This window comes from Taurulus bubalis (assembly GCF_910589615.1).
Source record: "Taurulus bubalis genome assembly, chromosome: 2".
Taxonomy (NCBI): domain Eukaryota; kingdom Metazoa; phylum Chordata; class Actinopteri; order Perciformes; family Cottidae; genus Taurulus; species Taurulus bubalis.
Genome location: NC_136590.1, coordinates 7617350 through 7631353, shown reverse-complemented (window position 1 = coordinate 7631353; position 14004 = coordinate 7617350). Strand labels below are relative to the sequence as shown.

Here is a 14004-nt window from a genome sequence, read left to right as displayed (position 1 = left end):
AAACACTTTTGTCTTGTGATACTTTTGTGATACGTACTTTGTGATAGATACGTCTAATCTCTGGAATGTTTTTATATTTTAATGGGCGCAACACTTGTTGAATACTTTCCGCATTCCTTGTAGAGTAAAATATTCAGCAGTCACTGTGACAACAGCGTGATCTCTACACGTGATGTAGATAAGCAAAGCAGGAAATAACCGCGTGGGATAGTTCCCTGAAACAAACGACCCAAATCTGGTTCAACAACATTTTCATCAAAGTCAACAAGCTTTTTGTTTGAAGTTATTTTGTCAGACTAGTTTCAGCTCAACCGGAATCCAGATTAAATTTTAAAAAGAGTGAAAAGGAAAGTTGTTAATGGCACAAATAGTTTATATTTAGTGTCAAATCTAACGTAACACGGCAATCGCAACAATTTCATGACTGAACAATTACAGCAATAAAGTGTTTTCCAGTCCTGGTTTGTTTGTCACTGACTTTTATTTCAGAGTTAAATGTTGGTTTGCAAACTTTGAATGAGACAAAACTCAAAACAATAAATTACAAGAAATCTGGATAAATAAATATTTAGCTATTTATGCATCGCCTTCATTTTCATTAACAGTGCTTTGACAAAAGACCAACAGCAGTAAGAAAACAGGCTTAGAAAAGAGCTTTTAAATCAGACAGTACAACAATAAAGTCCAGCATCCAGGATGAGATGATGAAAGTTTTTTCCAGCTGATATTTTCATTGTTTTCTGATGCACATTAACGTACAATGAGATTCATTCATCAGCTGTTCCCATCATCCTCCTCCCGTTATGTAATGGGTCTTTCAAAAAGGTGGAGAAAGGTTTTTATCAAACGTCAGCAGCCGTCTTTTTCTCACCTTGTGTTCAACCACGAATAAAATAAATTCTGACTGAAAACATCTCCCGTTTGAGGAGACTCATCACAGCATGTGTGAAGCGGCTCTGAGGGGAATCAGACAGCAAGAGGAGTGGGAGTGCTAACCAGAGGGCAGAGCTGCAGAAGCAGAGTGTTCAGGAAGAGGATACAAAATAAAAAGGTCTAGGACTGAATCATTTCATCTCTAGGTGGGAAAGTAAACTTTAAAACAGAAGGGCAAACCTGCAGAGAACGAGCTGTCGGTACCGAAGGTGCGCCGGTTCAAAATGAGACAAAGGAAGCGCTTCTTTAAGAGCTGAATCCTACGTCAGGTCCACGCGTCACAGCGGAAGAACCGGTTCCACGTCCAGTCAATCAAACCTTTCCACGATGTGATCCTCAGCGGCTCTACAGACCCTTCAGAGACGAGACCTTCTTCTTGCGAGCAGCCAGCATCTCGTAGAACGGGTCTTTGCTGATGGCGGCTCTGCAGGTGGAGGAGGAAGGAGGGTTAGATACCAGACTTCCTACTGATCCCCTGCAGGAGGGAGTTTGAATGAGGCTCACTTGATGCTGTCGATCCATTCGTCCTTCTCCTCGGCGGTCGGGGCGGAGATTCTGTAAAAAGTGTGGTTCCCCTCGACGACGCGCCCGTCCGCCTCCGTCTTGCAGGCTTTGATCACCTGATCCTTGTGGGCCGAGATGAAGAGCTCGAAGCAGTTCTGAGAGGGAGCAACACCGACGAGACGCGTCAGGAGATTTACAGGAAACGACTGAAAAGTGCTAAAACTAGGAATTAGGAATAAATGCGAGATGACATTTTTATATTTAAACAATTCTTGGTGAAATGCTGCTTGGTAAACTCTGGACGTGTTTAAGAGGAAAACAAATAATTTCTTCTGTAGTTTTTTAATTAAAAAACTAATAGATATCCAACAACAATAGGTGAAAGATACATAAAGTATATCAGCATTTAATGTGGGATAGAGGTGACATTAAAAGACATCAACACACTACTGCTTAATTTGAACCTTTGGTTTATATTATGCTATTTATTTTGCATCCAGTCAGCATCTCTTTTGCATCTTTGCATACAGTTTTATGATTTTCATCAAGATCTGCTATTTCCATCCCTCTTTTCTCACTTGATAAGAAAAACAGTTGATTGTTTGAATTGTCCAATTACATAACAGAATGTGGCCGAAAGGGAATAAAGAGTTTACCGGTTTCTTGGAGTCATCGACCTCCCTGATATTCAGATTTTCCAGTGGAATAATTCCTCTGGGTTCTTTGTCCTTAAACAGCAGAGAGAGACAATACATCAAAGTACTTACTTGAGGCAACATACATTATTTATGAGATATCTCTTCTTACTTACAGTTGTGTATTCAAAGTAGTACAGGCAGTTATCTGTGAGGATAAACCAGCGTCTCTTCCAGGTCTTCACTCGTCCTCCTGAGGAGAGACTACAGGTGAGCTAAGACTTTATTAAGGAAACAAAATGTAAGTTGTTGGAGCAGAAAGCCGGACTTCATTTGACGACAGAAGCACACATCAGCGGGTTACAAATCAGCCTTCTGATCGCTACGATGAAAGCTGAGGTTAAAACGTGGGTGAGGTTGCCAGCCGTTAGAAAAAGATGTGAAACTACTTTAAGTGTTTTCACGTCACGTCTGAACAGCAGACAGCTCGGGAATGATCCGTCTTCAATCGAAAGCAAATTGTGATGCGAGGGCGAATGCACACAGCCAGTGGGAGTGAAAGGCAGGGAGGGGGTCAGGTCAGAAGCAAAGCGGGGCATTAATGCTGCGGAGCTTAAGGGTACATACCTCCTGGAGTCAAAACCCATGAAACACAAACAAACAAGAACAATGTCAATAAAATACTTTGACAATGATTCAACTCCATGTTGAAGGTGCTGTTACAGATCGAGTCCACTAGAGGGCCCTCCAGCTCACAGTGACTAGCACCAGGAATAATGCTGAATGAAATGCATTAAAACTAAAATATAAATGCAACACTTGTTTCTGCTCCCATTTTTTGTTGAAATCAAATACCTTAGACCTTTTCTATGCACACAAATGTTATTTCTCTCAAATTCTGGTCAAAACTTTGGCTAAAATCTGTCAGTGAGCGCTTCTCCTTCGCCAAGATTATTCAGATGCTGATGAAACAGCATGATTATCACACAGGTGTGCGTAACACCGGTCACAATAAAAAGGCCGCTCTAAAATGTGCAGTTTTATCACACGACACCACAGACGTTGCAAGTGTTAAGGGAGCGCTCCATTATCATGTCGGCTGAAGGAACATCCACCACAGCTGTTGAACTAAATGTTCATTTCACGACAATAAGCCGTCAAAGTCATTTCCGAGAAAGCTGGAACTGAGTTTAGTGGGTGAATGCTGCGTTTTCTTCACGTATAAATCCTGTGTGACTAAAAAGCATATCTGTAGCCATGTCATGTGAAATCCATAGTCAGTGACTAATAGACGTTATGCTGCTAAATGCTGTTCATTCAGCATCTTGATATGCCACACCTGTCAGGTGGATGGGTTATCTTGGCAAAGGAGAAGCGGTCATCGATAAGTTCCTCAATCATTTATTTCAACTCCAGAAAACTAGAGGCAAATTTAAAAGAGTTGCATTGCTATTTCTGTTTGTTGACTTCCACGTCACATGGCTGCACATACCGAGTTTCAGCAGCCATCCTTCTCTGTCGGGGTTGAAGAAGGTGTGTGTGAGGTCGTTCCCATCGTCCTCTGGGATCTTAAAGGGTTCGTTCTTGATGCTGTCGTACAGGTTCTACAGAGACGATGATGAGGACATTTACTCAAGTACTTGTTCTTCTCTTTGAGTATTTTCATTTTATGCTACTTTGTACATCTCTACGCCATTACATTTCAGGGGCAAATATTGTACTTTTCACTCATTTATTGTTGCAGCTTTAATTACTTTGCAATTTCAGATTATTAATACAAAACATAACAGTTAATAATTGTGATTTTATGGGTTAAGTCTCTCAGCGCTACACAGGAACAGTACCTTCTCCTTTTACCCGCCACCTTTACTTTTATATATGTATTTTTTAATGCTTATACTTTGATATTGTTATTTAAATATAGCTCTTAAATAAAGACAAAGCTACTTTTTTATAGAACATGTTTTGTGTTAAATTGGTCTTTTACCTGTTTGACTAACTTTAGACATTTTATTTAACATCACATTCACTGTTATGTCTTTTATATTTTGTGCCTTATTTTTATTTATTTTTTACCTTACGTTTATTCTAATTCTGTGTGTTAGGAGGACCCAGCAAAATAAGCTTTTCATTGTACAGAATAACTGTCTGTTATCTGTGCATATGACAGTAAAAACATCTTGAATTCTATAACATCAACTGGAAACATATGTCGCACAATTCATCAAAGCAAATAAAACCACTGTGTTTTCATAGAACAAGTACAAGTACACTTTGTTACTGTCCAAATATACCACAGATGGAAAGGCTTGAGGGAAATAAACGCGTCTCACTCTGAGTAGCTCCTCCGGTAGGTCTCCCCCGTCATTGATGCCTCTGTTCATCGCCGTGAATCTCTGAACGGAGGGTTTGTCCTTCACGTTGGGGTTGTGTAGACTCGTGTTCAACATGATCACAGCGAACGACAACACATAGCAGGTATCTGTAGGAGACAAAGAGTGTGTGTGTGTGTGTACTTTTTCAGAACCCGACCACTAAACCTTTGATCATTATACGCATCTCTGTACTAGTATTAGCTGATTTCAATCATTTACATTTTTGACATAAACTACGTGACACAAGGTAGATTATGCCAAGAGAAATGTGCATGAGATTATCTGTGATGTGTTTTTGTGATTGAGTTTGAACATTTTCCGAATATTTTTTTTTGGGAAAGAATAATTGTTTTACCGCTGACTCCTGAAATAAAATCAGTATCTTTACTTATTGTGTCTTCCTCAAAAAAGAAAAAGTGAAGTACAAAAAAAACTGTGAAAGTAGATTTGTAATTTTTTTTAAATCCTCCCTCTTCCGAACCGCATGTACCTGTGTTTTGAAACACTCCGGGGTTACAGCGACAGTATCGCAGGGCGAACGCCTCCATCATGCGGTCGATCTTCTGAGCCTCACCGGGCAGCCTGAAGCTCCACAGGAACTGCCTGAGGGCCTGAACCAGGTTCAAGTCTGTAAACTCGTGTAACTCCAGGAAGGCGTGCAGGACCTCGATGTTGAAGTCATCTCTGCACGACACACACACACACACACACACACACACACACACACACACGGATAATATTTTAGAACTGCCATAATGTAGTATACTAATAGCATATTGATAAGGCATGATTTGTCCCCAATAATGCTTCATTATCCTACAAACATGTACAGCTCTGCACAGAGAAAACATATCAGGATTATCCTTTATACATGTATTTTTAAAGAATGTGTCGTCTGGGTCCGTTATCCTTAATCAGAAGACATTTTAAACATGTCACCTTTGGAAAAGCACAGGTGTGAATAATAAAATGAACGATGGCTGAATTCCATGAACCTGCTTCAGGTTCAGGGTCATGTTTTACTGGGGCAAACAGGATTTTTCCATTGAGTTTTGTATTATTGCAGAGAAAGAAATCTTCTCAACATTACTAACATGAACACCTATTTTATGATTTTTTTTAAAGTGTAAATGCAATCACAGAAGTAAAAAGCTAACGTTAGGCTATCAACAAACGTCTTCACGGTCAGACGAGTTTACAAAACAAGGCTGGAAAGGCGAACTAGTCGAGGTGATGAAGCTTTGTAGTCTCATTTAGCCACTTCTTAACAGCCGCCACTTTTTAACACTTAAAAGTGTCAAAATTTACGCAAGAGGTATTTCATTTCATGTTGCGGAACAAAACCAACCAAACTAAAAACCCTTTGACTTTAAGAGGAGGGACCCAGAAGTGCAAAAATGCAAATTCATTCCCAGGTTTTTGGACTCACTCCTGCAGCTCTACAGAAGGAATATGTGCTTTTCCTGCTATGACAAATCAAAATGTCTGCTCTGAAAAATGACCCGTTAGATCGAACGTCATTAGTGCCACTTACCTCTCCCCTAAGTAGTCGCCGATAGCGGTCTTATTGAGCCCCTCGCCCTTGTAGAGAAACTGGGCGATGTCGTCGCTGGTGTTCTTCAGCAGGGAGCTGTCAATCAAGAAGCGAATCCCCTGACGGAGAAAATCAGAACTACTCAGTCTGAACATCATTCACTGAAATTACAAATACACCAAATATGAACTTCTTAAAAAGATCTAAATCATATATATGCAGCACTTGTTATTTTAATTTAGAAAAAAGCCCAATACTGTTTCACGTATCCGTTAGATAAAAAAGGAAGCGCCCCATTTATTCTCACCTTCTTGGGGTCCATGTTGAACTTCTTTCGGCCCATGGCCATCTGTTTATTCCTCTGCATGCTTTTCCTAAAACCAATTAAAAAAAGAACAGAAGCTTAATTCATGGCTTCGCAAAAACAACAACGACTAATCATATAATTGATTCATCAAGACAAAATGCCAAACATCCACTAGTTTCAGCTAGTTTGCTTTTCTCTGTTTTTCTTCATAGCAAACTGAATACCTTTGAGTGGAGATTCATTCTCAACCTTGCAGGCACTTTACAGAAAGCCCTCTTCAGCTGAAGAAGGGGGAGCTTTCAATACGGGTGAAAGCTCCCAGAATAGCCAGGGAAGTGGACCTTGTGTTTTTTTTTAAATACTTTTACATTACATTTACGAATCAAAATCTTTTAGTTCTGAACTGTTGGTCAGACAAAATAAGCAATTTGAAGACTTCACATTGGGCTCTGGGAAAACGTGATTTTCCTTTTTCCTCACAAACTATCATTGGGCAAAATATTCGACAGAGGAATCAATAATGTGAACAATCCTTAGTTGCAGCCTTAAATGCCACAAAGCATTGGATTCTTTTGAGTGTAAAGCAGATTTTTCTGTCTTTTCCCATGAATGCACTTCCACTAAGTGGACCACAGCTGCCCACGCAGAGAAATGATTGAGAGATACTTTACCTCTCTTCAGTCAGGCCCAGGTGTTCAATCTCATTGGTCACCTCTGCTATCTCATCCTTCAGCCTCTGACAGCAGACAGAGAGAGAGAGGCGGCGAGAGATGAATCAGGAAGCAGAAACCAAACGGTACATACATGTGATGCGTGTGTGAGGTAATTTGGCTCACGGCAGCAACATGTTTTTCACATGATTGTCTGTTCCAGCTGCATCTCACTGACCAACACATCCAGACAAGCACTTCTTACAGAAGAGATGACCCAGAAAGAAAGACTAAAAGTACACACATGCTTCACTCTCTCACAGACCAACTCATTCTTCCTCTCGGTAGGAGTTTAGTGAAGCAGCCGCCCTCTGCAGAAACCCTCCCTGGGAGCTGTAGCACCTGTTCTGGGATCAGTGCCGACCACCGTTCCCATGTTATGTCTCCCAGCTCATCCTCTCCCCTGTGTTGACCCAGATTCATCAGACGGCCTTCCCCTCCACCCCCCTGACGCCCTCCTCCCCGGGCTACTTGAGTGGCACCCAAGTGGGGAGACGGGAATATGCCGGATCAAAGACTTGGACTGGCTTAGCGGAGCTGCTCCGGAGAGATCAGAGGTTATGGGAGGAAAGAGGAGAGGAGAGCAACAGATGGAGGAACACTGAGCCCAGCAGAAAAGATAATGAATTGAGATAATTATAGAAAAGAGAAAAAAAAGCAGATGAGGCTAGAGTCTCGGATTAGAACTACAACCATCTACAACTCTCAGTGGGTGTGTGTAGTGTGGTGTGTGTGAAAACCAGGTAAACAAGGTAAATATCTTGCTTGGCATGTGTGTTTCTATGGCTACACACCCTTATAAACGAACAGCATCCTCCATCTCCATTACTGGAACATTTCATGGATCATTACCCATCGCCCCCCCCAGAGCAACACAAGGCGGGGCTTAGAGGAGAGAAGCGCCGAACGAGAGTCGACCTCGGTAACAAACTCCATCAATCTAGTCGCACAGTGTTGCTGCCCTCTGGCCGTGTGTGTGTGTGTGTGTGTGTGTGTGTGTGTGTGTGTGTGTGTGTGTGTGTGTGTGTGTGTGTGTGTGTGTGTTTTGGGCGCTCACCTTGCTGACTGGAGACTAGTGAAGGGGTTCGATTTGAATTTTAACCAAATCTGAATCCTGTTATAAATCCTTTATTGAATCTTTTTGTTTGGTAGGAATTCATTAAAATATATACGTTTATGTTATATCTTTATTTCCCTCAGTATCAACACTGAACCACCATTCTTCTGTGTTGAAAGAGCTTTCACCTCATATTTTCTCACTGCTCTGTGACATTCATTAACCCTGTTCTGACTCATTTTTCATTTCGCTGCAAGGGTTTTGTTTGCTTCTCACTGAGTAAAATCAAAGAGGAAACATACTAATTATACTCCACATTAACTGCACTAGTTCTGACGTGAGTCGACCAATTGATTAGATGACTATCTATAAAATGTTATCAAAAACAAAGTGCTCATGTTGATGTCATAAACTGCTCTGCCAACAGCCCAAAACCACAAAATGTTCAGTTTATTATCAAATGGAACAATTTACAAACTGAAACTCTGGAATCTGGGAGATTTTAAGCTTGAGAAATTAATGAACAATTACTAATAAACTCTCAAAATAGTTGATGTTTGATTTTCCTGTATTGACAAACTGGCTCAGCTGTAATGAAAATAAGCATTAGCTGCAGCCCTGAACTCAGTCATATATCAACAAACATAAATATGAGGCTGGTAAAAAGGTCATTATGGGTTCTTAGATTCAACTTTCAGAATTGTTTTAACTATAATTTTTGTCCATGATGATAAAGCCAGCTATTCCCCCTAATCTGGCAAAACACATTTGCCCAGATAAAAGGCTCACACAGACAATCCTGCTAATTTATTTAAGGTTGAAGGGGACTGAGGCAGCGGGTCAAACTGTCCCTCCAGGCAGAGAGAGCTGGATGACACACACACACACACACACACACACACACACACACACACACACACACACACACACACACACACACACACACACACACACACACACACACACAAAGAGGATCATCTGTCTTGAATGCGTACAGTAACGCTCGAATGGTCATACGCCTGTACACCCCCCTCCAAACACACACACACACACACACACACACACACACAAACACACAAAAATGTCTAGACCATGGAGGTACAAACCTACTCAAGGACACACAGAAAAAAGGACTACCCGAACAATGCAATGTTCAGACAAAGAGATACAAACAATGCATTGTACGATTCTGCAATGCTCTGAAATAAATAAAATGGTTAAAAGGTTTACAACTTTTTTCAAGTATGCCTCAAAACAGTCGTCATAACAGTCCACATTCACAGTCTCCGTTCTGTGCCCAAATGTATTAAAACTCTTAACTAAAGTTCATATGAGGCTTCAGTCAATCTCGTGGATATCTTCCAAAAATGAGTGTTTTGGGTAGAAAATTCCCTGTTCCTTTCCTTCCACTGCAGCTCAACAGAGCAACACTGTCCACAAACACAAAGAGGGAATTTCCCTCTAAAAAAAACACAAACTTTGGACAACACCCATTTGATTTGTCTACTTCAGACTGCTGAAACCTATTATTAACGTCAGATATACTTTTGCACAGAACGAGGACTGTTGATTTTACCATCACTTACATTGTAAAAAACTGTGAAAGCTAAAAATTTAAAAAAGAAAATTAAAAAGAACTGTTAAAGAGAAAGACATTTGCAACAGTCCAGACAGCCGCAGGGTTTTACAGCCGAGACCAAAACAAACTCCTCTTTCACAGCTGTATTCTGTCCAAGCAGTAATAACTGAGGACAGAAAACAAAAACGTTGCCAAGAAGCTAGAACTTCAGATGAAGGTTTAACAAACCGATTAAATAAATTAAAAGGTGAAAGGGAGATGAGTGTGTCTTATTACTTGTATGTCATGCAGTAGCTCCTGTTTTCTGCGGCGGATGCTTTCCAGCTCCTGTCTCTCCTCTGGACTGAGGTCATCAGGCACTGAGGAGAGAGAGAGACATGCAGCACTCAAAACAACAATCAAATATACCCACAGACACAATAGGCAAGATGTACTGGACACACACACACACACACACACACACACACACACACACACACACACACACAGCTCTGAGTCACTACGGTAACACAATCTTTGATCCATCGAATTACCCTCAGCATCCAAACCCCAAAGTGGAGAATGAAATCAACCCCATTTGTCTTATGCATACATGTACACACAGACACACACTAACAAGCTGAAACGTGATGACTTCTGGTTATAACATCAGTGCCAACACCAAAGTAAGGAGGAGGAAATAATAACATCTAAAACACACACAAAATGTTGTCACTCAGACGGCTTTTGGACCAAGTATCGTGAAGCCCACAGGTGAGTAATTGTGTCAAAATCCCCTGAAAAAATTCATATATTTCAGCTATATTTTGCTGAAAATTGTGTTTATCTAGTTGTTCGTATTGCTAGGTTAATGATAACCTGTAGGTGTAGGAGGCTGAGAAAACCCCCCACACTAAATCTACGTGGTAAGAGTGATTTTATCTCAACTAAAACTAGGACCAAACATGACAGGACACTTTTTCAGCATTGAGTTCACAATTTACAAATCCATTGCAAAGACTGCAACATATGGAAGGTGTTTGCCATGGTGCACTATACAAAAGTTTGCTCTCTCATATTGATATTGGTGACACAAGAAAATGTAGCCCGATTCAGGCTGTTTAGACATATTATAAATAGAAGAAACATGGTTGGAAAATGGTTCATTAGACTTGACATCTTACTGTATCTGTTAAGCTCAAATGTGCATGGCGCCTTATATTTACTACACACCCTGAACTGTGCTTTAACAAGTGTGTGCTACTCTGATAGAGCAGAAGTTCCCGAGTCCACAGACATGCATGATATCTGCACAGGAACGATAAGGTGATGAAGGAAACGCGACTATGTTAGTCACGGACATGTGGTTTTTCTTAAGAAACCTTCAGCAAGAAGAAGAAGAAAAAGGAAAGAGGAAGATTACATCCCAGTAATGAAAGAGGGAACGCAGCATGCAGTTGTGTTGATCGGCATTATGCATGTTTCACACATCACACCTCTGCTCTGTCAACTATAACCGCTGTTCCTCTTCACTGGGTGCCTGACAAAGCTTCTGCTATGGCTACTCTCGAAAAAAGGCTCCAACGAGGGACAAAAGGTGAAGAAAAAGGCACAAATTATGCCGAGTAACAAGGAGCGACAGAGGACATGTTGAGCTGCTGCTGTTCGTCTGCCTCATTACAGGAGTCACGCTGAGGGATCGGGTACGACCGAGACTCTCAGTGTCAACTTCTGGAGCAACAGAGGAGGAACTAGTCACCATGATTCAATATTTATAAACATGTTACAATGATTTTAGTAATTACAATTCGAAAAAGTAAATCTGTCCATTAAAAAGATTTTTTATTGGCATTCAAATGACCTTCAATTTCTAACCAGAAACTTTTTTTACAACTTCACAAGGAGAAGTCTGTTTACTCATATGAACATTTGAGGCACTGAATTATAGCATTTTGTCATTTAAAGATTCACATTGGACAAAATAAATCCTAGCTCAAGGTCAATTTATTAGTTTTCTACAGAGGCCAAGTTGACAAAGTGTTTGTTTTTCGTTTGTTTTGTTGCAGATAAATAACAATCTATCAACTTGTAGTCAATTAATTAACTCCACGTTTCAGTTGTACAGTACACATATACAAATGATAATTGTATAGGCTAATTCATATTGTAAATAAACCCTTCAAACTCTCAGGACATGAAGACACCTCTGACTGTGTTCAAGGCAAATTAACTAGGCTTAAGGTCCAATGTGGCGTGACAGGAGCCACAGCCTTAGATAGTGATATTATTTACATACTGGAAACACACAGACAGTGACGCACTCGCTCATCATATACACATAACCCTCGTCCACAGAGAGAGGTTTAAGTAGGCCGGAACAGCTCTTATTATAAACCTGAGGACGAGAATAACGCAGCATTGTGAGCAGAGAGGCAGTGAAACTGACATTCACACTCACTTCCTCTCTGGCTTTTAATTCAGATTGAGGAAATAATACTCACGAAACACTGTCATATCATTCGTCCTCCCCTCAAACAAATAAACACACCCATTCCGACGTAAATAACAACATGCGTCTTCAACCAGCTGCTCTGCATAGTCTGGAGGTCACCGAGTGTGTGTTTGTGTTGGCAAGTAATGGGACACCTTGCAGTAGCAAAGCTGCTGATGACCAACTGCTATGGACAACCAACACATTCAGGACTAAAGTTCACTCTCTTTCCTTCTTCTTCCACTCTATTGTTTCTTAGTTATGCAACACATTACATCCTCTGAAGACACAATGACATGAAAAAAACTAAAACCACGCATATGTTCTGTCTGGGTTTTCAGCTGTCGACATTTTCAGAGGAAGACGTGACGACACACACACACGCACAAACTCATTCAGATACGTTTCTTCAAAATAGCTGTGATGCAGAAGTTATGATGACGCACTGAACACCTACACATTTGTGTCATAATCCTGAGGTTCATACCAGAGAAAGCGTCTATCTGCTGCTGAGTAGCTTCACCACAGGTCTCAATGGTCCCAGTACTCCCAGTGCAGCTGAAAAAAGGTTTGATTCCCACTTTTTTTCTTCTATAAAGTCTAACTGAGTCACTATTCACAGTACAAAACAGCCTGTGAATAATGTAGACAGACTGCAGTCCAATCTGGTATCTCCCAAAATAATCCAGTCCTGCCCGAGCCCTCCAATGATCCCAATCCCAATCCTGTGGTTCTCTCGTCCAGCCTTCCTGCTTCTTAATCCTCAGGCTCTCATTCCAGCAGCGGGGAAAGGAGGAGAGCAGGCCTGCAGCTAAATGAAGATGAGGACAAGTGTGTTTCGAGTGTGTGTGTGTGTGTGTGTGTGTGTGTGTGTGTGTGTGTGTGTGTGTGTGTGTGTGTGTGTGTGTGTGTGTGTGTGTGTGAGAGAGAGAGCGAGAGGGGAAAACCCTTGAACTCCCATCTCTCTCCCCCACCTCCCCCTGTCCATCTTGACTCCTCCCTCCTTCACGGTATCAAACACAGGCTCCCCCACGTGGACGCTGGTGTCCCAGAGAGAAAGAAGGTAGGGAGCCACAGTTTTGCAGGCGGCGCAGACATAACTCACTTCGCCTGGACAGCAGCAACAACCAAAATGCAATAAATAACAAATTACTAAACAAGAGCTTTCTGTTCTTGTTGAATAAAATACTTCATTATCTTCTGCTTATCACATGTGGTTGCTCATAGAAAACACCAACAACAGCTCCCTCATTGGTTTGTCTCATTGTTGCACCCACAGGACCGCAGCTGACCCAGGCCCCGAGGCAAAGACTAGAAAATGAGCTGCGTTTTGAGATTCAGTATTGCAGTTCACACGGCAAAAAAATGTCCATTTCAGTGTTCACAAGGCAATAATTGTGCGTTTCAATGTTCCCTGGCCCCGAGGATAACAAGCTAAACACAGTGCCATAATCCTGTGGTTATGGTAAACTCCCTACTGACTGATTTGCATTCACAGAGCCTTCAGGCTCAAAAGTCCAGTAAGGATGCAGAGACAAATCCAAGCAGCAGGGAAGAAACAGCCTGTGCCTTGACGCAGGAAAAGAAGAAAAACATTTTTGTAAGCGGTAGAGCGAGGAAGTAATGACAACTTGAGCTGCTCTCTCAGCGGGGTAAAGTTGTTTTAAAGTGAAGTATCTGTCAGGTAAGAAAAGCAAAATGGACTACCAGTAGTGTAATGTATGAACAATAAGGTACCATTCACTTTGTCAAGTGGAAAACCGCTATGAAAAACTTCCTGTACTGGTGGAAGTTTTGACGGTAGCTACTAAAACAATTCATGTTATTGGTAGTCCATTTTGATTTTTTCCTCCCCGACAGAATGAGACATCTTTAAATCACATTTAGTAATCTGTTTGGA

The 14004-nt window shown here is 41.2% G+C and overlaps 1 protein-coding gene across 1 annotated transcript; it reads right to left on the bottom strand.

The window, feature by feature from the left end:
• Window positions 1–479: 479 nt before the first annotated feature.
• On the bottom strand, window positions 480–12795 carry LOC306733239 (cytohesin-1-like). Its single transcript, XM_079214446.1, has 12 exons — window positions 12592–12795; window positions 9911–9993; window positions 6960–7024; window positions 6289–6355; window positions 5982–6100; window positions 4938–5131; window positions 4406–4554; window positions 3565–3676; window positions 2249–2325; window positions 2094–2165; window positions 1438–1592; window positions 480–1357 (listed from the first exon to the last, which is right to left on the bottom strand). The coding sequence occupies exons 4-12, from the start codon at window positions 6346–6348 to the stop codon at window positions 1279–1281; spliced, it is 1017 nt and encodes a 338-aa protein (XP_079070572.1). The 5' UTR covers window positions 6349–6355; window positions 6960–7024; window positions 9911–9993; window positions 12592–12795; the 3' UTR covers window positions 480–1278.
• Window positions 12796–14004: the final 1209 nt, after the last annotated feature.